This window comes from Aethalodelphis obliquidens, unplaced genomic scaffold (assembly GCF_003676395.1).
Source record: "Aethalodelphis obliquidens isolate GAN/ISIS:26980383/991018 unplaced genomic scaffold, ASM367639v1 scaffold12, whole genome shotgun sequence".
NCBI lineage: Eukaryota > Metazoa > Chordata > Mammalia > Artiodactyla > Delphinidae > Aethalodelphis > Aethalodelphis obliquidens.
Window position 1 is genome coordinate 25,321,378 of NW_020837956.1, and position 27,765 is coordinate 25,349,142.

A 27,765-nucleotide genomic window follows, 5' to 3' on the forward strand; every position below is an offset into this window, starting at 1 on the left:
AACCCAATAAAGATTAAAGGAACTGTGCAGTAAAAATTAAAAATGTGTACTGTGATCTCTGCAATACTACTACAAGAATAAAGAAATGCCAATCTAAAAAGCTATGAGAGGATAAAAAAATAATACTCATTAAGCTCAAAAAGAGGCAAGAAAGGAGGAATGAAGAATAAAAAGCCATGAGGTAAAGAGAAAAAAAAGAGCAAGATGGTAGCCTTAAACCTAACTAGTTCAGGATATTATAAAACATTATAAAAACTGGACTAAACATTCCAATTAAAAAACAAAGCTTGGTTAATTATCACTTAATAAATACCATTGGCCAGTCAAAGGTTTTTAAATGCTTCAAGTCATTCAGGGAAAAAAAATGGTAGGTGACTATTTGTTATTGAAAATGCCAGAAGTATTTTTCTAGACAAAGAAGTTGGGATTAAAATAGTTTATTTCCCTAAAAAGAAACAAACCTGAGTTGTAGAGAACAAACTTATGGTTACCAAGGGGGGAAGGGTAGGGTGAGACGAACTGGGAGAGTGGGATTGACATATATACACTACTATGTATAAAATAGATAATAATGAGAACCTACTGGCATACAGGCCAGATATGAGAGGGAGTTGTGGTGGCCCAGATCAGGGAATCCGAGTCCAGGTTGGGTGAAGAGGGCATCTGCACAGGAAAGCGGCCCAGCTTCCTGGTGTCAGAGTCTGACCAGCACGAGGAGTGCGCCCATGTAGAGGGAGGCAGGTGGGGACGGTTGCAGTATGAGCAGGGTTAGGAGTGTGTCCACACAGAAGAGGTGCTCAGTGCAGAGTGTCAGAAGCCAAGTTGGGTTAGGAATATAGGAGAGATGGTACACAGCAGGCTGTCTCAAGCAGAATAAAAAGAGCATTCATACAGAAGAGGGGCCAACTGCAGTGTGTCAGAACCAGAAAGAGGTGGCAAGTGACCACTCATAGGGGAGGATAGGCAGCACTGACTGCCAGAGCCCAGGAGGGCAAACAGGTCATTGGCATGATGTGATATGTCAAGAGACCCAGCAGGAAGAGGGAGGTTTCCAGGCTGGGGAGGAGGCAGCAGTAGAAGAAGGAGACTGGTTACATGTAGGAGAACTGATTAGTAAATAAATATATTGGGGGCTTTCCTGGTGGCACAGAGGTTAAGACTCTGTGCTCCCAATGAAGGGGGCCCAGGTTCAATTCCTGGTCAGGGAACTAGGTCACACATGCATACCACAACTAAGAGTTCACATGCCACAACTAAGGAGCCCTCAAGCCGCAACTAAGGAGCCCGCCTGACGCAACTAAGATCCAGCACAACCAATAAATAAATAAATATTTTTTAAAAATAAATAAATATATTGAGAGTAACTGGAGCCAGGTTTCTCACTGAAGAAAGTTAAACTGAAGAAAGTGAAGAAGTTAATTACAAATATGGAAAGGGGAAAACTAGAATAAACCCTGTGGTGGTGGATTGAAATTAGAGCTATCTATGTGAACTCATGGTTTTCGCTATGCAAAGATATAGAAATACATTTGTAAATGTGTGTGTTAGTGTGTGTATATATATGCGTATGTGTATGTATGTATAGACACCTGTAGCTCTTTCCACTCAGAGGGCCTGGGAATGCTGGCAATAAGTATACCTAGTAACCAGATCCTCAATACCCTTGGCCACTAAAAAGAACCAGGGCTTCTTAGAAAACGTACAGAACGAACCTGAAAAAAAATTTTGTGCCAATAAACAAGAAAATGCTCAAAGAATGATGGGAAGATGTAAAAAGTTTAAAGGAGGTCCCAGGGACTTGGAAACCTATATACAATATGTTCCTACTTTAATTAAAATGAAAAAACATTTTAAGACGAGATAAAAGACTGGAAAAATCCATCAAACTAGTAGTAGTGATTATCTCTGGGTAATGGAATTTAACTTGATTTCAATTTCTTTCAGTACTTTCCTGCATTATCATTCCTTTTCTACAATTAACAGAAAAATACACACATAATGCTAACGATCAACTTAAAAACATATTAAAAATAATGCTTTTAAAATTATGTATCTAGATAAACAGGAAAACTAATGAAATGATAATCCATAAAACAGACTGAAAATACTATATTAATGTCCAAGAATTTCCATTGTCATGAAACATTATGTTTAGAGAACTATTTATTAAGATCCTTAGTTCTTAAAAATAGCTGTTGACTGACCTGAAAAGAAGAAATACAATTAAAACTTAGGGAACAAATCAGACTAATAATGAAATGGAAGACTCACCTATGAGAAACGTTAAATTTCTGGACAATCCTTTCCCCATTGGCTAACCAGATCTGTATATTAGTGATGGGTTCCAGACTGTTTAGTGGGACAGTAGACAACTTATTTTTATTCTCAACTTCAATAGTCTTCGCTTTAGAAACAATTTTTGGTGTAGCACTAAGAAAATCCAGACAACAAGTCAGATGCATGTTTTTCATTAAGCAGAACTTTATCATTAAACCATTACTATAAAAACTTTACAGTAAGTATAGCTTTTAGGAAGATTTTAGCTAGTCACAGCTGTTCCCTAACACATAAAGGTATTAATATCAGTTATATCCATTATACATGATGATCATAGGAATCTAATAAAATTATGCACATATAAGTAAGTTGTAAGCTTGTGGACTGTTACGTAAGTATACTTGAAGAGTATACTTATGTATTTGAATCATGCCTTACAGAACAATTTTATAGTGCTGACAGATCTATGGACTTTACCTTTACCTACTCCCCAGGTTAAAATTTCTAAAAGAAATTGTAAGTTCTCTGTAGAGAACAGTCCTTGGGTTATAAAGGAAATGAAAGGAAACAAAGTATTCCCTCATCACTCTGAAAGTCACATTGGGATATTTTTACATGTGTGGATGAATATGCATTTATATAACTTACCAATCTTGATAATTAATATATGGGAATTCATAAAAATGAAAGCAATCCTATAGTTAACCTCTTTGCATATTCTGCCACAGGCATAATTAGATAAGATGATACTGCAAAGTTTGAAAATATTGGGCTGGTCAAAAAGGTCGTTCGGGTTTTTTGGAAGAGCTTATGAAAAACCCGAACGAACTTCTTGGCCAACCCAATAATTAAAGGCTCTGATACCGATACTAACTTTATCAGGCATTATTTCACTTTTATTACCTCAAAATTCAGATACTGATCAGAGAACACAATGCTGAAGGCATTGGTAACTATAATACAGAACCCTGTATCCAAAAGCTAGCCTATGTACTCTGTGACATTAACGGCAAAACTCAAGTGGTGGGTGCAAGGGAGAAAAAATGATTTAGCCACCCAATTTTGCCCAATGTCCTCATTAAGCCAGGCACTTTTTTTTTTTTTTTTTAAAGCCAGGCACTTTTGATCAGACAAAACCAAAACAGCCACCATGACTTTTTAGTATAGTGCCAGCATATGTTAATTTACACTAAGGTGAATATGACTTAGAAGTTCTCATAAAAGTTAACATGAAAAATCTCATTTCCAATGGGAGAAATGATAACTCTATATATGTGGTCTACATAGTAAAATAATGACAAGCTGAATATTAGTCAAACCTCTGCTTATGGAAATTACAGATCATGAGCCTACTCACCTTCCCAGTCTGTGACCCTGTCCTGAGAAGGGCTGGAACACAGGTTTCGTTGACATACATACTTCATTTTTCTTATCTTCAACTTTAACATCGACCTCCTCTTTATCAAAAACTCCCTGTAATTCTAAAGGTAATTCTCTTGGAAAGTAAAGAAAGAAAGTGATAAAGCCCCTAATATGTTTTTTCTTTCTCTGAAAAACATACTGTGCATGTAAAAAGAATAGAAAAATATACAGAAATAAGAGGCATATATATTCTATACAATAAAAACTAAATGTATTTAAAATAATAGAGAAAAATCAAGCTCTTATTTCATTCTTTAAAATGAAAATATAGCTACATGCTGGTTCTAGAAAAACAAGACATAAAAAAATGTAAACACATGTAGACTTAAGAAAGAAAATGACAGCCCCCTCCCCCAAAAGTGACAGTCCTTATAATTCCACTCTCACTCTAATAAAAAGCTTTGCAGTGTATCTCCTAAATTTTCTCTCTATATAGTAAAATTCCACATAATAATTATATTTTTTCCAAAGATGGTATCATTCTATGTACACTATTCTGTATTTTGCAAACTGCTTAAAAAAAAAAAAAGCAATATACCACAGAAATTTTCTCATGTTAGTATATGGATATATGTCATTCATTTTTACCACATGCACACTGTTATTCTGTTATAAAGTAGATCAAATGGTACAAACATAAAATACTCTTTTTATCTTTTTCTTACTGACTTGTAAGAAATATGTATATATTCCATTTACAGGATATACGAGAAACAAGTATTCCCAGTTTGGCATTTGATTTTACATAATCAAATTTATCTTTCTTATACTGCTTCTGGGATTCATGCCAACTATAGCTATATGCAACAACATGGATGAATATCCCAAAGAAATAAGTTAAGTAGACACAAAAAATAAACACATTGCATTTACACAGAGTTCAAAAAAACAGATAAAATGAAAAAATTATAAAGAAAAGCAAAAAACCATAAAGAAAAGCAAAGAACAACTTACTACTGAAGTTAGGATAGCATTACTTCTGTGATATTACTACAAATAATGTGTAATTTAATCTTATCACGAGGACGAAATTAGATAAATCTGAATTGAGAGACATTCTACATAATTTGGGCCCATAATCTTCAAGTGTCAAGGTCATTAAAAACAGACAAAAACAAAAACTGAGAAACTGTTCCCTCCTGAAGGAGACTAAAGAGACATGACATTTACAAGCAATGTGTAATTCTGAATTGGATGCTTTTGCTATAAAGGATAATATTAAGATAAAAAGTGAAACTTGAATACATTCTGAGGAATAATTGGTAATAATATTATACATCAATAGATGGTTGTATTGTGGTTACATAGGAAAATATATTTCCTTTTTAATAAAAATACAAACTGATGCCTCATCATCCTGAATACTTTACTTTAGCAACTTACTCTCAAATACTTTTAGAAAAGTTCTTTGTACCACACTTGCAACTTCTGTATTAGTTTGAAAAAGATTCCAAATTAATTATATTACATAATATAGAGCCATTTAAAATCTGTATATACGTTGTACATATACATACATAGAGACCTATATATGTGTATGTATATATTAAAAATTGGTTAGATGTAGAATACTATCAACCCTTCTGAAATAAAAACTGACCAAAATAAGTACAGGGAAGTCCTGGCAGGCGGATTCTTAACCACTGCATGACAAGGGAAGTCCCAAGATAGTCAAAATTAAAAAAAAAATATATATATATATATATATATATTATATTGGGACTTCCCTGGTGGCACAGTGGTTAGGAATCTGCCTGCCAATGCAGAAGACACGGGTTCGAGCACTGGTCTGGGAAGATCCCACATGCTGCGGCGCAACTAAGCCTGTGCGCCACAACTACTGAGCCTGTGCTCTAGAGCCCGTGTGCCACAACTACTGAGCCTGCGTGCCACAACTACTGAGCCTGAGCTCTAGAACCCGCGAGCCAAAACTACTGGGCCCGCGTGCCATAACTACTGAAGCCCGCACGCCTAGAGCTTGTGCTCCGCAACAAGAGAAGCCACCACAATGAGAAGCCCACGCACCGCAACAAAGAGTAGCCCCCAGTCACCGCAACTAGAGAAAGCTGCACACAGCAAGGAAGACCCAATGCAGTTTAAAAAAAAAAAAAAAAGACACGTAGGGCTTCCCTAGTGGCGCAGTGGTTGAGAGTCTGCCTGCTGATTCAGGGGACACGGGTTTGTGTCCTGGTCCGGGAATATCCCACATGCCGCAGAGCAGCTAGGCCTGTGAGCCATGGCTGCTGAGCCTGCGCGTCCAGAGCCTGTGCTCCACAACGGGAGAGGCCACAACAGTGAGAGGCCCCGTACCGCAAAAAAAAAAAAAAAAAAAAAAAAGTGAATTAATTTAAGTCAGATTTTGGTTGGTCAGAATTCAAATTCCTGACCCTTCAAAATTACAGCTGTGGTTCTTTTAAGAAAACTCACCTTATGAAAAAATCTGAATTTATAAAAGAAAAAGTGTCTTTGAATGCATAGGAACATGTGAACAACATTAAAAGGAATCTTCTAAATGAAATATATCTAAAATATCCTTCTTGGACTTCCCTGGTGGTGCAGTGGTTAAGAATCCGCCTGCCAATGCAGCGGACACGGGTTCGAGCCCTGGTCCGGGAAGATCCCACATGCTGTGGAGCAACTAAGCCCTTGTGCCACGACTACTCAGCCTGCGCTCTAGCCTCGAGCCACAACTACTGAGCCCACGTGCCACAACTATCGAAGCCCACGAGCCTAGAGCCTGTGCTCCACAACAAGAGAAGCTACCGCAATGAGAAGCCCACGCACCGCAACAAAGAGTAGCCCCCACTCTCCACAACTAGAGAAAGCCCGTGGGCAGCAATGAAGACCCAACACAGCCAAAAATAAATAAATTTAAAATAAATAAATAAATAAAATATCCCTCTATTTACAAAGATTGCTTACCCTTTTTTGATGGAGTTCAGAAACTGCTGACTTGCACCATCAGAATAACTTCTGAAATCATCATTGACTGTGAATCCATTTTTCCATAATTTTATACTTACATCTGCCTGCAAAGCAGTAAGAAACAAAATGCATCATGTAATAAATGAAATGTACTAATAAACTAAAAGTCCCTTGAAACTTTCTTCTATCAGTGTATATTTTATATATCAATCTTTTCTTTAAAATAGAGATATAACTGACATAACATTGTATTAGTCTTAGGTATACAACATAATGGTTTGATACATATATCTATTGCAAAATGATTACAGAATAAGTGTAAACATCCATCACCACACACAGCTACAAATTTTTTAAATATACCATTCTTAACAGCAAGCTTCAAATGTAAAATATCAAAAATTACAATGTACACATAAAATATGGTTAACAATGAATAATATTTTAAAATAATTCATTAATAATTTTCTTTAAGAGAGGTCATTTGCAAAAATATTCTGTGCCCTGTCTTAGAGGACACTAAAGCTTTCTGGCCAGAACAGACTTCTCAACAGTTAGAGAAGAACTTTGAAATGACTTGAACGTTAGACTTTGAACATTAAGAATAATAAAGGGGGAAAAAAAAACTATGAGTAATTAATGGCTATTCCTTCAAATATAAACTATCAGTGTTACTGTTATCAATATTTAATCTCTCAACATCTTGTTGATTATCTCCTAAGAACATTATTTATTCACTCATTCAATCAAAGAAGTCACTGTAGAAACATAGAAAGGTTCAGAAATACAGTAGAATGCAGGGATGCTTCAGGCTGAACACAGAAGGACTGAAAAATCCATTTAAGAAAATAGACTATTAGAGGCCTTCCCTTGTCTCTAGCATTTATTCATTCAGCATATGTTTATTGAGTGCCTAATACGTAACAGACACTCCATTAAGATGTTAGGGAAAACAGTCACAATAATGATAGCATATATTATTAGCCTGCCTGCCTATCTATCTGTCTGTCTATGTACTTACCTGAGAGAGCACTTGTGTGTACACTTACATGTACCAAACACTGTTTAAAGTACTTTCCCTACATATATTTATTTAATCCCTAAAATCTACAGAAGATGGGTATTATTATTATTATCCTTTTTATAGATGGGAAATTAGAAACACAGATCAATTAAATTGCCCAATATTACACAGTCAGTAAGGGTGGAGCTGGGGTTGGAATCCATACTCTTAACCACTATACTATATTACCTCTTTTTTTTTACCTATAACCAAACTGCCAAGACTCTGCTCTCATGGTACTCACAGAAAAGAATGAGAACTAAAAAAATTGTACAAATGAACTTACTTACAAAACAGAAATAGAGTCACAGATGTAGGAAACAAACTTATGGTTACCAAGGGGGAAAGTGGCAGGGAGGGATAAATTGGGAGATTGGGAGTAACACATATATAAAACAGACAACTAATAAGGACCTACAGTATAGCACAGGGAATTCTACTCAATACTCTGTAATAACCTATACAGGAAAAGAATCTAAAAAAGAGTGGATATATGTATATGTGTAACTGATTCACTTTGCTGTACAGCAGAAACTAATACAACATTGTAAATCAACTATAATCCAATAAAAATTAATTTAAAAAAAAGAAAAGAAAAGAATGAGAACAGAACAAATAGGAAAAGAGCACATAAAGATACTGAGGAGGGGAATTCCCTAGCAGTCCAGTGGTTAGGACCAGTACTTTCACTGCTGAGGGCCCAGGGTTCAATCCCTGGTCAGGGAACTATCCTACAAGCTGCATGTGCCAAAAAAAAAAAAAAGAAGACACTGAGGAAAACAGAAGAAACTTAAACACAAAAATCCAAAAATGATAATTAATACACTTATATGAGAGGATGTTTGAAAGGGAGTAGGAGGGAATATTCAGTGAGCAAAAGAGCTCTTAGAAACTTAAAATGGAAATTAAATAAAAGGATTGAATATAAGGTTGAAGAAATATTACAATTAAAATAGAACAAAACAACGAAGAGGTGGAAAACAGGAGAAATAATAAGAGACTCAGTCCAAGAGATCCATTATTGGTGCCCGGGTCCGGGAAGATCCCACATGCCGCGGAGCGGCTGGGCCCGTGAGCCATGGCTGCTGGGCCTGCGTGTCCGGAGCCTGTGCTCCGCAACGGGAGAGGCCACAACAGTGAGAGGCCCGCGTATCGCAAAAAAATTAATAATAAAAAAATAAATAAATAAAAAGGCAAATTAGAGTAAAGGGATCTCTTTAATGTCTGACTTCGAAAAGCCAGCTAGATTCTCATAATTGCTGCTGCCTTCAGTCTGCTGTGATATGGCATTTTGATTGAAGTACATTAAAAAAAAAAAAATCAAGCCTCAAACAGATACATAGTTGCAAAAAGCATTTTAATAGCTTTTCCAAGATACTACATCAAAATGTAGTAAGTAGTAGTATCTCAAAAGTTAGTTGAGGGCTTCCCTGGTGGCGCAGTGGTTGAGAGTCCGCCTGCTGATGCAGGGGACACAGGTTCGTGCCCCGGTCTGGGAAGATCCCACATGCCGCGGAGCGGCTAGGCCCGTGAGCCATGGCCACTGCGCCTGCGCGTCTGGAGCCTGTGCTCCGCAACGGGAGAGGCCACAACAGTGAGAGGCCCGCGTATTGCAAAAAAAAAAAAAAAAAAAAAAAGTTAGTTGAAAACATCACACGGTAACACATATGTAGAATCTAAAAAACTGATACAAGTGAATATATTTACAAAACAGAAACAGACTCATAGATATAGAAAACAAACTTATGGCTACTGAAGGGGAAAGGTGGGGTGAGGGATAAATTAGGAGTTTGGGATTAACAGATAAACACTACTACATATAAAACAGATAAACAACAAGGGCCTCCTGCATAGCACAGGGAACTTATATTCACTAACTCGTAATAACCTATAATGAAAAAGAATATATATTACACATATTTTATATTATATATATATAAAAAAAACTGAATCACTTTACTGTACATCTGAAACTAACACAACTTTTTTCTTTTTTTGGCCACGCTGTGTGGCTTGTGGGATCTTAGCTCCCCAGTGAGGGACTGAACCTGTGCCCTCAGCAGGGAAAGTTCAGAGTCCTAACTACTGGACAGCCAGGGAATTTCCTAACACAACATTTTAAATCAACTGTACTTCAATTAAAAAAAAAAAAAAGTTGAGGGACTTCCCTGGTAGCACAGTGGTTAAGAATTCGCCTGCCAATGCAGGGGACACAGGTTCGATCCCTGGTCTGGGAAGATCCCACATGCCGCGGAGAAACTAAGCCCGTGTGCCACAACTACAGAGCCTGCACTCTAGAGTCTGTAAGCCACAGCTACTGAGCCCATGTGCCACAACTACTGAAGACTGCGCGCCTAGAGCCTGTGCTCCGCAACAAGAGAAGCCATCGCAATGAGAAGTATGCACACTGCAACGAAGAGTAGCCCTCGCTCGCCGCAACTAGAGAAAGCCCACGTGCAACAACGAAGACCCAACGCAACCAAAAATAAATAAATAAAAAATAAATAAATTTATTCAAAAAAAAAATTTAGTTGAGAATCTGAACATGGAATCTGAAACTTAAAGGTACATTTATTAATATGACAATAATCCTATCAGAAATATCTTTTAAGTTTTGGGAAGCTGTCAAGTGCATGATGGCAGATTATCAAAATTCTTACTTTCATGTAAAAAAGTTGATAAAATCATATCTTATCATTTGCAACAAATACTGTAAGTTGTTTCCCTTGAAGTGTCAGACTTACTTCATACATTTTGAGAAAATGTCTGCAGAATATCCAAGACTGAATAACTAGTTGTCTGTAAATCACTTTCATGTAAAAACAGTACACCATGAAAAAGCAGACTGTTCAGCTTGTATCTCAAGCAATGGTACTTTTCCTTAAGATACTTCTGTATACTGTAGAAATGTTTTACATACACTTCATATTTTATCACATAGAATATTTGTAAGATGTGTATTAAAGAGTTGGGATTTAATGAAATGTGTAAATTTTACTGCTTCATCAAGGAAATTTTTAATTGAAACGAGTGTTTTTTCCCCCTGCAAGTTCAAGGAAAGAATACGGTGTACAGAGTAGTGTCACTACCTCAATTCCTCCTAAGGTGCCAGTTTTGCCTACCATCGCTTTTGCTGTATCAGTGCAAACTCAACACAGTGAAAAAAATAATATCTTACTATTATTATGAAAACAGTTTTGACCTCTAAAGGGCCATATTTTGAGAAGCACTGGGAAAGAAAAAATTTATGGACACTTACCTGTTTCTTTTGTTCAGTGGGAGACAAACATTTGGCACCAACCTTCTGAGCTTCCTCAAAAAGGCTGTCAACAAAATATTCACAATTTGTTTGTTGATTATCACTAAGAGGTTGGTGGTCAGATCCTGTTTCACAAACCCTATACACACACACAAAAAAGAAAAATAAGCACTATTAACCACTAATTCTCTAAAAATTTACACAAATTGTTCTAGTTAAAGGATCTAGAGCTGACACGCTACCTCCACGCCTGCAGTTGAGACTCTCTTCTGAATTAACATAGTAGATAAGTGGCCTCGGCAAGTCATTAACACTTGCGGTCCAGAGCAGGGTTTTCTCAACTTCAGTCCATTGATATTTGGGGAGGGTTAATTCTTTGTTGGGCAGGCTGTCCTGTACACTGTAGGAAGTTTAGCAGCACCTGTGGCCGTTAACCACTAGACGCCAGTAGCATGGACATCCCCCAACCCCCCAGTGTTATAATAATAAAAAACATCTTTAGACAACGCCAGATGGCCTCTGGGGGTGGGATGGGCAAAACTGCACCAGGTTGAAAACCACTGGTCCAGAGTAAAAAAACAACGTGTTCTTTGTAAAGCTCTCAAAATGGCTTTAAAGGGGGTTACTATGTACTTTTTTGGTAACACAAAGCACTCTTGAAACTAAAGGTAGTAAGGTGTGAGGAACAGTCATAATCATAGTTTTGCTCCTTTGCACACTTCAGAATGAAATTTCCCACTCAAGACTTTCATCTGTAGTGGTTTAATACTCTACTGGGTTTTTTTTTTCCTTTCTTTCTTTTTAAATTGAGGTACAACTGACATAGAACATTATTTTAGTTTCAGATATACAATATAATAATTCAATGCTTGTATGTACTGAAAAATAATCACCACAATGTCTAGTTAATTGTTAACATCCATCACCATGCATAGTTACAGAATTTTTTCCTTGTGATAAGAACTTTCAAGATTTACTCTCTTGGCAACTTTCAGATGTGCAGTACAGTGTTATTAACTAAAGTCTCCATGATGTACATTATATCCCATGACTTATTTATTTTATAACTGGAAGTCTGTACCTTTTGACCACCTTCCTCCATTTTGCCCACCCCATCTACTGTTTTGGATGTGTATGTGTGCTTATATTTTGTCATATAAGAAATATTACCTAAGAGTTTGTTTGATAAAAGGATGGTTTCTGGTTGATCTTTTCTAAAGTCACATAGAAAATTCATAAATGTACTGAGAGATAATTTCTCAGATTTCTCAGATAAGAATCAACACTTTTATAGTGCTTACACTGTGCCAGGATCTGCAAGGCAGATATTTTTATCCACATTTTATAGATAAGGAAAATGAGTCACAAAGAGGTTAAGTTACATGTTAGAGATTACACAGCTAGTAAGTGGCAGAAACAGAATTCAAACCCTGTTAATCTGTCTTCCAAGTCTATGCTCCTAGCCATGATACATTATAAAGCCTCTCTTAATAACTAATATTTATTAAGCATTTATTAATACATGTTAGGAACTTTTCTAAGCGCTTTCAATGTGTTTACTCTTTCAATCTTCACAGTGACCTAAAAGGCACGTATTGGTTTGTTTGTGTTTTTTTAACATCTTTATTGGAGTATAATTGCTTTACAATGGTGTGTTAGTTTCTGCTTTATAACAAAGTGAATCAGTTATACATATACATATGTTCCCATATCTCTTCCCTCTTGCGTCTCCCTCCCTCCCACCCTCCCTAGCACATATGGTTTTTATCCTCATTTACTAGGTAAAGAAAAAGCTTAAGCAATTTGCCAAAGATGACAAAGCTATTGGTAGGCAGAGCTGGAAACTGAACTCAGGCTTCTAATGCCCCTACTCTTTTTCAATTTATTTATTTATTTATTATTTATTTTTGGCTGCGTTGGGTCTTCGTTGTTGAGCATGGGCTTTCTCTAGTTGTGGTGAGTGGGGGCTACTCTCCGTTGCGGTGCACAGGCTTCTCATTGCAGTGGCTTCTCTTGCTGCAGAGCATGGGCTCTAGGCACGTGGGCTTCAGTGGCTGCGGCACGCGGGCTCGGTAGCTGTGGCTCGCGGGCTGTAGAGCACAGACTCAGTAGTTGTGGTGCACGGACTTAGTTGCTCCTCGGCATGTGGGATCTTCCTGGACCAGGACTCGAACCCGTGTCCCCTGCATTAGCAGGCAGATTCTTAACCACTGTGCCACCAGGGAATCCCCTATTATTATTTTTAAATTTTATTTATTTTATTTTTGGCTGCACTGGGTCTTCGTTGTTGCATGCAGGCGTTCTCTAGTTGCAGAGAGGGGTGCTACTCTTTGTTGTGGTGCACAGGCTTCTCACTGTGGTGGCTTCTCTTGTTGCGGAGCACAAGCTCTAGGCGTGTGGGCTTCAGTAGCTGTGGTGCTTGGGCTCAGTAGCTGTGGCTCACAGGCTCTAGAGCGCAGGCTCAGTAGTTGTGGTGCACAGGCTTAGCTGCTCTGTGGCATGTGGGATTTTCCCCGACCAGGGCTTGAACCTGTGTCCCCTGCACTGGCAGGCAAATTCTTAACCCCTGCACTACCAGGGAAGCCCCTTACTAATTATTTAAATTCAGAGTATTGATACATATTATAACATTATAAAGCTTGAAAACATTATGCTAAATGAAAGAAGACAGTCACAAAAGACCCCATATTCTATGATTCCACATATATGAAATGCCCAGAATAAGCAAATCTATAGAGACAAATCTATAGAGACAGAGAGTGTATCATTGGTTGTCAGGCGTAAGGCACAGGAGAATGGGGTATGACTGCTAATAGGTATGGGGTTTCTCTTTGGGTGATGTAAATGTTATAAAACTGACTGTGGTAATGGTTTCACAACTCTATGAATGTACTAAAACCCACTTAATTGTATACTTTTTTTTTTTTTGGCTGCATTGCACCTTCGTTGCTGCAAGCGGGGGCTACTCTGCGTTGCAGTGCGCAGGCTTCTCCTTGCGGTGGCTTCTCTTGTTGCAGAGCACAGGCTCTAGGCGTGCAGGCTTCAGTAGTTGCAGCACGTGGGCTCAGTAGTTGTGGCTCAAGGGCACTAGAGTGCAGGCTCAGTAGTTGTGGCACACGGGCTTAGGTGTTCTGCGGCACGTGGGATCTTCCCGGACCAGGGATCAAACCCCTGTCCCCTTGCATTGGCAGGCGGATTCTTAACCACTGTGCCACCAGGGAAGTCCCTGAATTGTATACTTTAAATGGATGAGTTATATGGTATGTGAATTACATCTCCACAAAACTGTTAGAAGTCCTAAGTTAATCTTACTCTTTAAAATCAGTCATTCAAGGCTTCCCTGGTGGCTCAGTGGTTAAGAATCTGCCTGCCAATGCAGAAGACACGGGTTTGAGCCCTGGTCTGGGAAGATCTCATATGCTGTGGAGCAACTAAGCCCAGGCGCCACAACTACTGAGCCTGCGCTCTAGAGCCTGTGAGCCACGACTACTGAAGCCCACACATGTAGAGCCCGTGCTCTGCAACAAGAGAAGCCACCGCAATGAGAAGCCTGCACACCGCAACAACGAGTAGCCCCCGCTCACTGCAACTAGAGAAAGCCCACGCGCAGCAATGAAGATGCAACACAGCCAAAAATTAATAAACAAAAAATTTTTTAAAAATTAGTCATTCAACTGGGGCTTCTGTGGTGGCCCAGTGGTTAAAACTCCGTGCTTCCACTGCAGGGGGTACAGGTTGGATCCCTGGTTGGGGAAGTTCTGCAAGCCACAAGGTGCGGCAAAAATAAATAAGTAAACAAGCAAGCCATTCAACTTATTTCTCTGTAGAAAAGAGTTAACATAGCAGGCCTAACTGTTGCTATCCTTTTTACTTTTCTCATGAGAGTATGGAATTTTAATATGTGCCTAGTCCCCAGTATAAACCCTAGGCTCATTTCCAATGAACTTCCCTGGTAGACAACATCTCACACGTGCTATATAACTTATTACTGGAGGAATTAAGTGTGTGTCCTGGTGGCTCCACTGGGCAAGGACTCTTAGAAGCTTATGCCTGGTTTCCCCTGGACTTCACCCTCTTGCAAAGTATCTTTTCATTGCAATAAAGCTTAGTCATTAGTATGACTATTGGCTGAATCCTGTGAATCCTCTAAGCAAATCATCACATCTGGAGGCAGTCTTAGGGGCTCCTGACATAACCTCACAATTATATAGTTAGTATCAGATATTTATATAAAACAGTAAGTACTCTAGTGAAAAAATAATAAATAATATTTGTTCGGTATAGAAAGTGTTCACAAAGTATTTGTAAATACTTACCTGTCTCCTTAAATGGACTATGAATGAAAGATATTTACCTTTTCAAGTATTTAAAACAAAGAACATAATACAAAAATAAATATTCCACTTCAGAGAAGTGAGAATAAAGAATTTTGTATTAATAAGAACGACAGACTTTGCATCTACCATTTATTGGGTGACTGCTATATGCTAATACGATGCTCAGTGCTTTAAATTGGCTATCTAATTCTTATAAAAACCTTTCAGGTACCTATGTATACACCTCCTCCTTTTTATTTCTTATTTTATTTTATTTTTTTTTGCAGTACGCAAGCCTCTCACCGTTGTGGCCTCTCCTGCCACGGAGCACAGGCTCCGGATGCGCAGGTTCAGCGGCCGTGGCTCACGGGCCCAGACGCTCCACGGCATGTGGGATCTTCCCAGACCGGGGCACGAACCTGTGTCCCCTGCATTGGCAGGCAGACTCTCAACCACTGGGCCACCAGGGAAGCCCAACCTCCTTTTTAGATGAGATACTGAAGCTCAAAGAATCTACCTAAGTTGCTCAAATGCCAGAGAAGTAATGTTAAGACAGAGATGGGATTCAAACCTAGGTTTATCTGATTCCAAAGCCCTTATATTTCCACTATGACTTCAAGATAGTATAACACAAGAGGCTAATGAAGTAATAAATAGTTACTTTAATTTTCCTCTTAAATAACAGAAAGAATATGTGGGCAGAGAGAAATTTAACACTTAAAAAAATTAATCACAAAAAGATTTATAACTTGACTAAAATCCATTTAATGCATCTATGGAAAAAAAACTTTAAAGTACATTACTATTAGGTATTTAACAGACAATCATAATGAAAACTAAGTCAGTGAAATGTAAAAACAGAGAAAGACGGTAACAAAGGCATTAATAACAAAGAAAATGCATAAATTAACTCACCATTCTTCCTTTATACTTTCAAGATTATCTACTTCTTTCATTCTCTTTTGCCTTACTGTAAAAGTAAAAAGAAAAATAAGGTAAAGTTCTTAATACAGTATTTTAAATAAATTCATTCCAGCGTATGCAGTAAGATTCTTTACCATTAAGTTATTATGTACTCCTAAAGTAGCACTAAAGGGGTCTTAAGAACAAGTGACCTAACTCAAAGCTGTCACTTTCACTTAAAGTAAAGCAATAAAAAGTAAATTCTGGGTTCGGATAATCTGACAAAAGAAAGATTTCATAAAAGTTATGATGAGGGCAATTCCGGGGCGGTCTAGTGGTTAGGACTCTGTGCTTTTACTACCAAGGGCCCATGTTCAATCACTGGTTGGGAAACTAAGATCCTGCAAGTGCTCGCGGCCAAAAAAAATTTATGATGAAAAATAATGTATGCTTTGGTTTAATAACAAACAAAAGTGAATGTAAACATTTCACTCAATCTCCAATAGTAACAAAATATCAAATCAATATAAACTCATTCTTTTTTTCCAATGTAGATGATTTTTGTCAAAATTTCTTTAAAACATCTTTATTAGAGTATAATTGCTTTACAATGGTATGTTAGTTTCTGCTTTATAACTAAGAGTATCAGTTATACATATACATATGTCCCCATATCTCTTCCCTCTTGCATCTCCCTCCCTCCCACCCTCCCTATCCCACCCCTCTAGGTGGTCACAAAGCACCGAGCTGATCTCCCTGTGCTATGCAGCTGCTTCCCACTAGCTATCTGTTTTACGTTTGGTAGTGTATATATGTCCATGCCACTCTCTCACTTTGTCCCAGCTTACCCTTCCTCCTCCCCATATCCTCAAGTCCATTCTCTAGTAGGTCTGCAGAGTCTGTCACACAGAGTGAAGTAAGTCAGAAAGAGACAAACAAATCCCGTATGCTAACACATATATATGGAATCTAAAAAAAAAACAGAAAAAAAAAAAGACCAAAAAATGGTCAGAAGAACCTAGGGGCAAAACGGGAATAAAACAGAGCTCCTCCACAACAAGAGGAGCAACCTCAATGAGAAGCCCACGCACAGCAACAAAGACCCAATGCAGCCAAAAATAAATTAATCAATTTTTTTAAAAATGGAGAGAAGCAAGGGTGAAAAGTTATTTTTGGGGGGGTAAAAAACTGGATTATTTTCTCTCTTTCCCAAACTTTCTGCAATACTCTTGCCCTTACAACAAAAATAATATAAGAAATAAGGAAACAAATGGATGTTTAAAAGAGTCCAAGCCATCTGCCCTTTGAGAGGTCCTGAAAGCAATGACAGACTAGAAGCAATAAGCATACCAAAAGCCTACATCTTGGCTTCTAAATATAATTTTCCAAGAACAGGAATCATGGCTCCTTAGAGAAAAGGCTGATTCCAGGGCTGGGACAGAGAAAGAACAAATGAGCCCGAAATATCTTGCACCAGAAAGTAAGATGGTGCTCAGTGAATGATGAAGACATATCAAAAGGACACTGAAGCCACCTGAAGGGGTTCCCACTGGACAAGTCTGGGAAATGGAACATCAAAGTAAATAATGATACTAATGGATTATAACTCACTGAATAAAACAGAAACCCATGAGGAGTCCATACTATTAGATCTTAAAAAAATCAGGAAAAGATGGACTTGTAAATAAATTCAACAGTCATATGGAATCACCATTACCAAGATAAATTCCAGATATATCCAAGATCTAAAATTTAAAAATTGAACCTGAGGGTGATGTCAGCAAAATGAAAGAATAGGCAGCTCCAAGCTCCTGTCCCCACAGAAACATTGAAAAGCAAGCAGAAACTATTAGAACCAACTTAGAACTCTGGAAAGTAGTCAAAGGTTTACAGCTATCAAGCAAATGATGAATCAAGAAAAATACAACTTAAAAACAGCAGGGAAAACAAACCAATTCAAAACTGGGCAAAGGATGTGAACAGACATTTCTCCAAAGAAGAAATATGAGTAGACAATAAGCACATGAACAGGATGCTCAACATCACTAGTCACAATGAGATACCACTTTATACACATCATAATAGCTATTATTTAATAAAACAAAAATAATAAGTGCTGACAGGGATGTGGAGAAATTAGAACACCGGAATATTGCTGGTGGAAATGTAAAACGGTACAGCTGCTGTAGAAAAGGATTTGGTGGTTGAGGCATTATTCACAATAGCCAAGAAGTGGAAATAATCCAGATGTCCATCAACAGATGAATGTCTCAACAAAATGTGGTATATACATATAATGGAATATTAATTAGCCGTAAAAAGGAATGAAGTTTTGATACATACTACAACACGAATAAACCTTGAAAATATTAAGTGAATTAAGTCAAACACAAAAGGACAAATACTGCATGATTCTAGTTACATTCATATTTCATACAAAGCAAATTCATAGAGATAGAGAAGTAAAATAGAGGTTTTTAGGGACTGGGAGAAGAGAGGAATGTGGAATTACTGCATAACGGGCACAGAGTTTCTTTTTGGGACCATGAAAAAGTCTTGGAAATGGACAGTGGTAATGGTTACACACCATTGTGAATATTATTAATGCTGCTGAATTGTACACTTAAAATTGGTTAAGATGGCAAATTTTATGTTATATATGTATGTATTTTACCACAATAAAAAAAACTTTAAAAAAAAGGCAAACTTTTTTTTTTTTTGTGGTAGGGGGGCCTCTCACTGTTGTGGCCTCTCCCGTTGCGGAGCACAGGCTCCGGATGCGCAGGCTCAGTGGTCGTGGCTCACAGGCCTAGCTGTTCTGCAGCATGTGGGATCCTCCCGGACCGGGGCACGAACCCGTGTCCCCTGCATCGGCAGGCGGACTCTCAACCACTGCGCCACCAGGGAAGCCCAGCAGGTGGATTCTTAACCACTGCACCACCAGAGAAGCCCCTGTCCATGTTATATTCAGAATCGAGTCCAGTTCCACACTGAGGTCTCTTTTCCCCTATCACAATAGTTCCTGAACATAATCTGGTTTCACTGATTTAACTGCTGTCCAGCTCTGTTTCTTCTTTGACATGTATACCTAGAAATCCCATTATCTAAAAATCCATCCCAATGATACTTTAGCAAAAGTATAAAAAGGTGAATACACTACACTATTCACTGTAGTATTATTTACAGCATTGATTGTAACAGCAAAGCCTGTAAAAAGCCTCAACTTGTCCATTAATAGGACTTCTTTTTTTTTTTTTTTTTTTTTTTTTGCGGTACGCAGGCCTCTCACTGCCGTGGCCTCCCCCGCCGCGGAGCACAGGCTCTGGACGCGCAGGCCCAGCGGCCACGGCCAACGGGCCCAGCCGCTCCGCGGCATGCGGGATCCTCCTGGACCAGGGCACGAACCTGCGTCCCCTTCATCGGCAGGCAGACTCCCAACCACTGCGCCACCAGGGAAGCCCCTAATAGGGACTTCTTGAATAAACTATGGTAAATCCACACAGTGGGATGTGCTGTTAAGTGAAAAAAGCAAAATGGAGAAAAATATGTATGATATGGTACTGTTTATCTAAGAAAGAGGTGAACATGAATATATGTATATTTGTTTACATTAGGAAAAAATGAAAAAGTAAACCAAAAAATAAATAATAAGGTTACTTATAAAGTGGGAGAGAGTGCACTGGGTGAAGGGAGTAAGGGCAGAAGCTGGATTTCTCTGAATGTATCTTGTTTTTTAGATCAACTTTGGACCCATGTAAATATTTTATGTACTTATAAAACAAAGTTAAACTTTAAAAAAGCAATCCCTAAAAACTGAAAGTAAAAATGAAACGAATTAACTGAACTGACAGAGAGGAATTATTTCACGTAAATTTAAAACATGGTAATTTTACCATATATCCTAGTGGGATGAACCCAAAGAGGAAAAATGAAGTTTCTAGTAGTCATATTATTAGCAATAATATATTAGTATTGTTTATATGAAAAGTATGGTATAAAGATAAAGCAGTGGGTCTCAACCAGGAGGCAATAGTGCCCCTAAGAAGATATCTGGCAATGGCCGGAGGCATTTTTGGGCTGTCACAACAACTGAGGTGGAGGGTGCTACTGGTATCTAGTAGATGAGGTTAGGGATGCTGCTGAAAATCCTACAATGCACAAGACAGCCCCCACAAGAAAGTATTGCCCAAAATGTTAACAGTGTTGAAGTTGAGAGACGCTGAGATAAAGCAAAGAAGTAATTATGATCTGTCCCTAAAAACCAAGATTTTTTTTCAGAGTAAGAGTAAAGAGATAGAAATATAAAAATCAAAGAAGCCAAGCAAAAATCCTGTAATTCTATATTTTAAATCAGAAACATCGTTATGAACATCATCATTTCTCTTAAGAACATACATAGTAGCTCTGTCCACTGAAAAGGCCAAAAAGCAATAAGCAATCAGACAACAATGAGCACAGCACACCTACCGCCCAGATTTGTGGTCTCCAGATACTATTTCCCACCAAAAGGAATCAGTTTCTTAGAGAAATGGCTGTCTCCAGGTCTGGGGCAAGAAATATGCACTTTATGCCTTGTATTGACATCTTGGATTAATGTCAAAAGGAATCAGAAGTTGGGAATTCCCTGGCAGTCCACAGGTTAGGACTCGATGCTTTCACTGCGGGGGCCTGGGTTCGATCCCTGGTCAGGGAACTAGGATCTCCCAGGCCGCGAGGCACAGCCAGAAAAAACAAAACAAAATGAAAGAAAGGATTCAGAAGTCAGTTTGAAAAGGCTACCATTGGTGAAAGATGGGACTGAAAAACAGCTACATGAATTGAAACACATCAAGTACAAGTTCATATTGATACTCATTAAAACACAGAAACTCATTCACTGGTCATCTTTCCAGAACAGTAGGGTACCAACTTATTTTGAAAACTGGCAAATAAGGGAAAGAATCAAGTATTCATCCTGCCTTTCCTGTATGAACTAACTCAGAGTAATCAAAGAGTTAATAAAAGAAGTTTCCTTTATAAATGAATTCAGCTAAATGAAGGTTTATAGAATTAGAGTATCTCCAATTTGCAACCCCTAATGCAAACAGACCTAGGCAATGATATCAATGGCTGCTAACATCACACAAAGAAAACAGACATAAATATATGCCTCAGTGTGAAAGCTCAAACCACCACGTGTGAAGCCTTCTTTCTAAAAATGAAACTGAATCCATTCAAGCCTCTAGGTCTAAACATCAGATTACAGGAAATATAGGGCACAGAGGAACATGATCAGATGACATCACAGGGACACAATCAACAAAATCCAGAACTCAGGAAATTCTTCAGGAGAAATGATCCATTTTCAATATATATATTACCAGGGAGAAAAAAGAAGTAGAAATAATCTTTTTAAATATTTAAGAGATATATCAATTAATTACAACATATGGACCATATTTATGTTATTATTTAAAGAAACTAAATGGAAAAAAGCTATGAATCAGGAACATTTGAACACTGGATGGATATTTGATGATATGTGGAGTAATTGTTAATTTTAAAGGTGTGACAATGGGATTGTAGCTTTTTAATAAATTTATTTTTTTGTATATATTTTTATTTTTGCCTGCGTTGGGTCTTCTTTGCTGCGCACGAGCTTTCTCTAGTTGCAGTGAGCAGGGACTCCTCTTCGTTGCGGTGTGTGGGCTTCTCATTGCGGTAGCTTCTCTTGTTGCGGAGCACGAGCTCTAGGCATGCACGGGCTTCAGTAGTTGTGGCATGTGGGCTCAGTAGTTGTGGCTCGCAGGCTCTAGAGTGCAGGCTCAACAGTTGTGGCGCACGGGCTTAGTTGCTCCGCGGCATGTGGGTTCTTCCCGGACAAGGGCTCGAACCCATGTCCCCTGCATTAGCAGGTGAATTCTTAACCACTGACCCACCAGGCAAGTCCCCTGTAGCTTTTTAAAGTACTTATTTTAGGGACTTCCCTGGCAGTCAAGTGGTTAAGACTCCGTGCTTCCACTGCAGGAGGCATGGGTTCGATCCCTGGTCAGGGAACTAAGATCCTGAATGCTGTGTGGTGAGGTCAAAAATAAATAAATAAAGTATTTGTTTTAGCTACATACTGAAATATCTAGATGAAATCCAATAACTAGAATTTGCTGCAAAATAATCAAGTGGAGTGAGAAGTGGAGGGAGTATAATTGAAACCAAAATGGCTATGACTTGATAATTAGTGAAGCTGGGTAATGAGTATACATGGGAGTTTACTATTCTCCACATTTTTATATATGTTTGAAATTTTCATAATAAAAATTGGGATAAAAGAACTATCTTAAAAATATATACATGTAGAGTTGTACAATGTCATTTCATTAGCTTCTTAAAAGGCAGTACTTTTGCTCTATCAGTAATGTGAAGTGGGGAAAAGTACTATGAACTCATATTTAAAGTGATGAACATGAGAAATAGATTGATCATGTTTAGGATAAAGATACATCTGTTTTAAGACAACCAAAGAGCTTCATAAGACATCTGGTTGACTCACAGCTTGAAGGCAATGTGGGCACAGAGAGAAATTTTAGCAGCACACGGATGTGCAATGTGAAGTCAAACACAGACAATAGTTATAAGCTGCCTATTGCACAATTAAAGTTATCACTTGTCAACATTCAAGGTAGGAAAAATCAGATCTGTGTAACCTGGAATGTCTGGTTATTAAAGGAAAACACAACCAAACTGATTATAGAGAGAAAAGTACAATGCTTTAGTAAACCTATATAGTTATAATTTGTAACTAGACTTTTAAGTCACCCAAACAAGATTACAATTACTTTTTATATGTGCTTAAAACAAACAGTTAAGAGAATGTTACTATTAGGTCATGATAGACTGTTTATGATAATCAAGGTCCCAGAGTCTACTCTACAGATTTAAAACTAAAGAAAAACACTTTTGGACTTCCCTGGCAGTCCAGTGGTTATGACTCCACACTTCCAATGCAGGGGGAGCAGGTTCGATCCCTGATCAGGGAACTAAAATCCCATATGCCGTGCAGTGCGGCCAAAATGAAAGAAAAATAAAGAAAAACACTTTACCAAAAAGAAGATATAATCAAGCTAGACATCTCCAGAAAGCATTAAAAATATTTCAACTCTCAAACAGACTATATCAAATATGTTTCTTAAATTCTCTCTGGAGAATATGTATATAAAAAAGCAAATACCTCTATTTAAAAATATAAGTATTAAAAAATGTAAGTATTAAGCATATTTAAAGAGGGCAGACCTGCTCAGTAATAGCCACTGAAGATCCACCAGATCCATTTCAAAGCAATGAGAAACAGAAAATGGGCACTAGAAGTAGTAGCATACTGCTCCCACTTAAAAGTCTCCAAAGTATCTGGAGGTGGATTTAATCTGGGTAACTGAGGATCCAGCAGCAGCCTTTCACCAGACAACATCAGTCTGAATGATCTTAGGTCCTGACTTCCATTCCAGTTTCCTGCTGCTAATGGAACTGGGCTCATAACCACAGCCAATTTGGCTGGAGCACTAATTCCCACTTAGCATCTGTTTTGCTAGGAATGAAAGTAGGATAGTAGAGTCTGCTCTGGAAAATATAATTGAAAACTGTTTTAAATGCTTCTATTGTCTTCATTACGAATTGAACATAAACTGTTAGTGAATTTATTTCTTAGCCTTTTTGTAACAAAATTGTGAGCAATTCTCAAAGACAAGGAGAAACTGAAAGGAAGGAAAAATGAGGAAATGCAATGAGGCAGAGGAGTCAGTACCCAACATAAGGTGGGGGAGGGCACCTTCAGCAGCACCCCCAACAAGAACTTCACAGGCTGCCTTTTAGCCTTTCAGCTAGCTTTTGGGTAGGAGTTACTAGAGCCACATCCGAGAAGATGGCATCCAACAATCAAGGCAAATTGGATGTCTTTATTGTCTCAAGTGGGTATTTTGTATTTATAAAGACTTCTTAATCCCTCCTGTACTGCTCTTCAAAATTATTCCCTAGACTTAAAAAATGAAAACAGGGCTTCCCTGGTGGTGCAGTGGTTGACAGTCCGCCTGCCGATGCAGGGGACATGGGTTCGTGCCCCGGTCCGGGAATATCCCACATGCCGCGGAGCGGCTGGGCCCGTGAGCCATGGCCGCTGAGCCTGCCCGTCCGGAGCCTGTGCTCCGCAAAGGGAGAAAGAAAACAGACTATTATTTCATCCAAAGAATTTTACTCAATATTTATTAAATGTAAGGCACTGGATTAAGCTTTAGATTTACAAAGTATCAATAATAAATCAGAGAAGGGGGGAGATATTTTTTTAAATATCAAAAATGTATAACATCTTAAATGGGTTACACAATTAGATAAACTGTATGCTTTAAAAATGCAACCATTAAAGCTGATTGTTAAATATAAGATACAGCACTGTCAATGTCCTTTTGAGTTTGCAAGTGCTTATTACATTTATTAGATAAATATAATTATGTCATCTCTGGGCCAAGGATAAATCTGAGGTCCAAAGGGAAAAAAAATAGTGTATATATTTGTTTCTGGTATGGAAAAAACTTAGCTAAAGCCATTAAAAGAATGTGAAAAGGAAAAGGGGATAAGCATTGTCGACTTAAAAAAATGCACAATGTGAGAGTTTGTCTTTTTTTTTTTTTTTTGCGGTACACGGGCCTCTCACTGCTGTGGCCTCTCCCGTTGAAGAGCACAGGTTCCGGACGCGCAGGCTCAGCGGCCATGGCTCACGGGCCCAGCCGCTCCGCGGCATGTGGGATCCTCCCGGACCGGGGCAGGAACCCGCGTCCCCTGCATCGGCAGGCGGACTCTCAACCACTGCGCCACCAGGGAAGCCCGAGAGCTTTAAGTTTTATTTGGGGCAAAATAAGGACTGCAGCCCAGGAGACAGCATCCCAGGTAGCTCTGAGAAACTGCTCCAAAGAGGTAGGGGGGAAATGTCAGTATATATGTGATTTTGGTGAAGGGGGAGTATATGCAATCCAGCACAGACTTTTTTGCGGAAGGTTTCTGCTAGTCACGAAGATTAGATGCCACCATGAAGGATTTTAGTGTTTTTCTAGATATTAGGAGATAACAAGAATTGGGCTCATAAAATCAGCTCCTGAAAATATCTAACGATATATCTGAAGACCTGTTCTGCCAGTTTTTCCTGGAGCACAGAGTGCCTCATTTCTGGTCTCTACCCTGAACTCCTTTCAGGGGGTGTTGAAAATCAGCAGCTGCAGCAGCACATGATTTAGTCCTTGTAGAGGTAGATGGCAAGTGCCAATGGAAAATGCCAATTTGTAGCTAACAGCATAATCGAGCTAAAACAGTTATCTATCCTAACAGCAATACAAAACGCAATGTTCAAAATTAATAACTCAAAACACATAATGGTCAGAAATACGGCTGTAAATTACATAAGAAACAGCTATGAGTTCAAAGCAGTTGTCTTTAGGGAAACGGAGTGGGAGCACTTTTAGTTTTAAGTCTTCTGACACTACATACTTGCCTTTTAAACTATATATTGTTTTGATTTTTTAAAAATTTAAAAACCAGAAAACCAACTGAAAGTATATTCAGAAAGCCAGAATTTCATGGTTTTCTCCTAAGACCTTGTCCTTCAAATCTCATATTTCTAAAACTATTTAATTGCTTCACTTAAGAATTACTTCCTTTTTGGGAATTCCCTGGCAGTCCAGTGGTTAGGACTCGGCACTTTCACTGACGTGGGCCCAGGTTCAATCCCTGGTCAGGGAACTAAGATCCCACAAGCCGCACGGTGCGGCCAAAAAAATAAAAATAAAAAATAGGGGCTTCCCTGGTGGCGCAGTGGTTGGGAGTCCATCTGCCGATGCAGGGGACGTGGGTTCGTGCCCCGGTCCGGGAGGATCCTGCATGCCGTGGAGCGGCTAGGCCCGTGGGCCATGGCCGCTGAGCCTGCGTGTCCGGAGCCTGTGCCCACAACGGGAGAGGCCACAACAGTGAGAGGCCCGCGTACCGCAAAAAAAAAAAAAAAAAAAAAAAAAAAATATATATATATATATATATATATATAATGTATATTTATTCAGCTCCTACTATATACCAGGCATGATTCTAGGTGGTGCTTGGGATACATACTGAATAAAACAGATCCCAGCCCCTGTGGACATTGCATTCTGGTGGTGCTGTTTGCTTTTCAGTTGACAGTTTTCCAACATTACTTTCAACTACTCTAAAATAATCCTTTAGTTTAGATATGATCCTGACTGTCTCATAAACATAACATGTTCACTCCACTTCTTTGTTCACACTGTAACCACCCTTCTGATTTTGGACACAGGCAGCAGTAAGCGGCAGCTTGCAGCAAGCAGTAGCAGGAAGCAAGATCTTAGTTCCGGGACAGGGAGACCTAACCACTGGACCACAGGGGCCAGCAGCTAGGGCCTGGGTCCCTGTTTCCTACCTGCCTTGTCAGGAAAGAATTCAGGCAAGGAGGCAAAAGGTAAAGAGAAAAGCAAGAAGTTTATTGGAAAAACAAAGTACATGCGGAAAGACGCATGGGCAAACTCAGAGAAGAGTCGCACCCTCGGGAAGTTTAAATCCTTTATAAGGGGGCAGTCTTCCAGGTCTTTGTCTTCTTTTGACCAATAGTAGTGTTTTGAGCCCATGCCTAATTTGCTTCTGGACCCTCCCCTGGATACGCACGCACCCCTAAGTTAAGGTGGAGCCCACCAAGAAGGCCTCTGGGAGGAGATAGCAGGACTTACTATGGTCTGGCATCCCCTGCCTTTTTGACCCCATGAAGGCTTTTGCACATGCGTAATGTCTCCCTTGTCCCAAGGATGGGAAGTGTATGACCTCTTGATCCTTTAATAGGGTTTAGTCCCACTCTGTCCCTGCCATAAAAATGCCCAATGTCTGGTTATTTACCCTATTCCTGTTGCTGGTTTTTATAACGAGGTGCAGATCTTGAAATATAGACAGGAGTCCGGTCATAAATATGTAGTCCTGGAGCCCGTTTGTCTCTTGCTTCAGGAAGTGTAAACAGGGGGCTGGTAATGAATATCCAGCTTGGAGCCCATCTTCTTCTCACCCCAGGAGGTGTGAACAGGAGGCCAGTTGTAAACGCCTAGCCTGGAGCCCATCTATCTCCAGCCTCACTTCCAGGCATTCAAATCTAAATTATCCTTCAAGTCCCAGCTCAAGATCTACTTCTACTGTAAAGGTGAAATAGTAAACCCTTACTAGTAATCCTCTCCTAAAGCATTTAGATTTCTGGCATTTAAATCATATTGTCTGATATTATTTACTATTGTTTCTTTTAGCTCTACTAGATCCAAGATCCTTGAAGACAGGTATCACAACTTACACATTTCCTGTTTCTTCCGTAGTGCTTAGCAAGTGCAAAACAAGGACTAGCCATCCTTAGAGTATCTCACTATGTTTCCTTTTAATAGGTTATTGTTCTCTAGCAAATTACTAATGTTTTTCATCATTTCGTAGCTATAAGCTACTGATAATTGTTTTTACTTGTTTCATGACAGCAAAAGAATGAAGAACAGACCCTGGATTCAAAGTATCCTGTACTGGAATACTGGCTACATCATTTTGTTTGTTTG

The 27,765-nt window shown here is 38.8% G+C and overlaps 1 protein-coding gene across 8 annotated transcripts in view; it reads right to left on the bottom strand.

The window, feature by feature from the left end:
• Nucleotides 1–27,765, bottom strand: part of UBXN2A (UBX domain protein 2A) — a 40,443-nt gene that overhangs the window by 6,986 nt on the left and 5,692 nt on the right. For all 8 annotated transcript variants that reach the window (XR_003434158.1, XR_003434157.1, XM_027113736.1 and 5 more), the window contains 5 exons: nt 16,178–16,232; nt 10,947–11,085; nt 6,622–6,728; nt 3,635–3,772; nt 2,272–2,430 (listed from right to left, as the gene is read on the bottom strand). Coding sequence is in view for 6 of the 8 variants with exons in the window: in XM_027113736.1 (XP_026969537.1) it covers nt 2,272–2,430; nt 3,635–3,772; nt 6,622–6,728; nt 10,947–11,085; nt 16,178–16,232 (598 nt within the window). In the remaining 2 variants the exon portion in view is untranslated. The remainder of the gene's footprint in view (nt 1–2,271; nt 2,431–3,634; nt 3,773–6,621; nt 6,729–10,946; nt 11,086–16,177; nt 16,233–27,765) is intronic.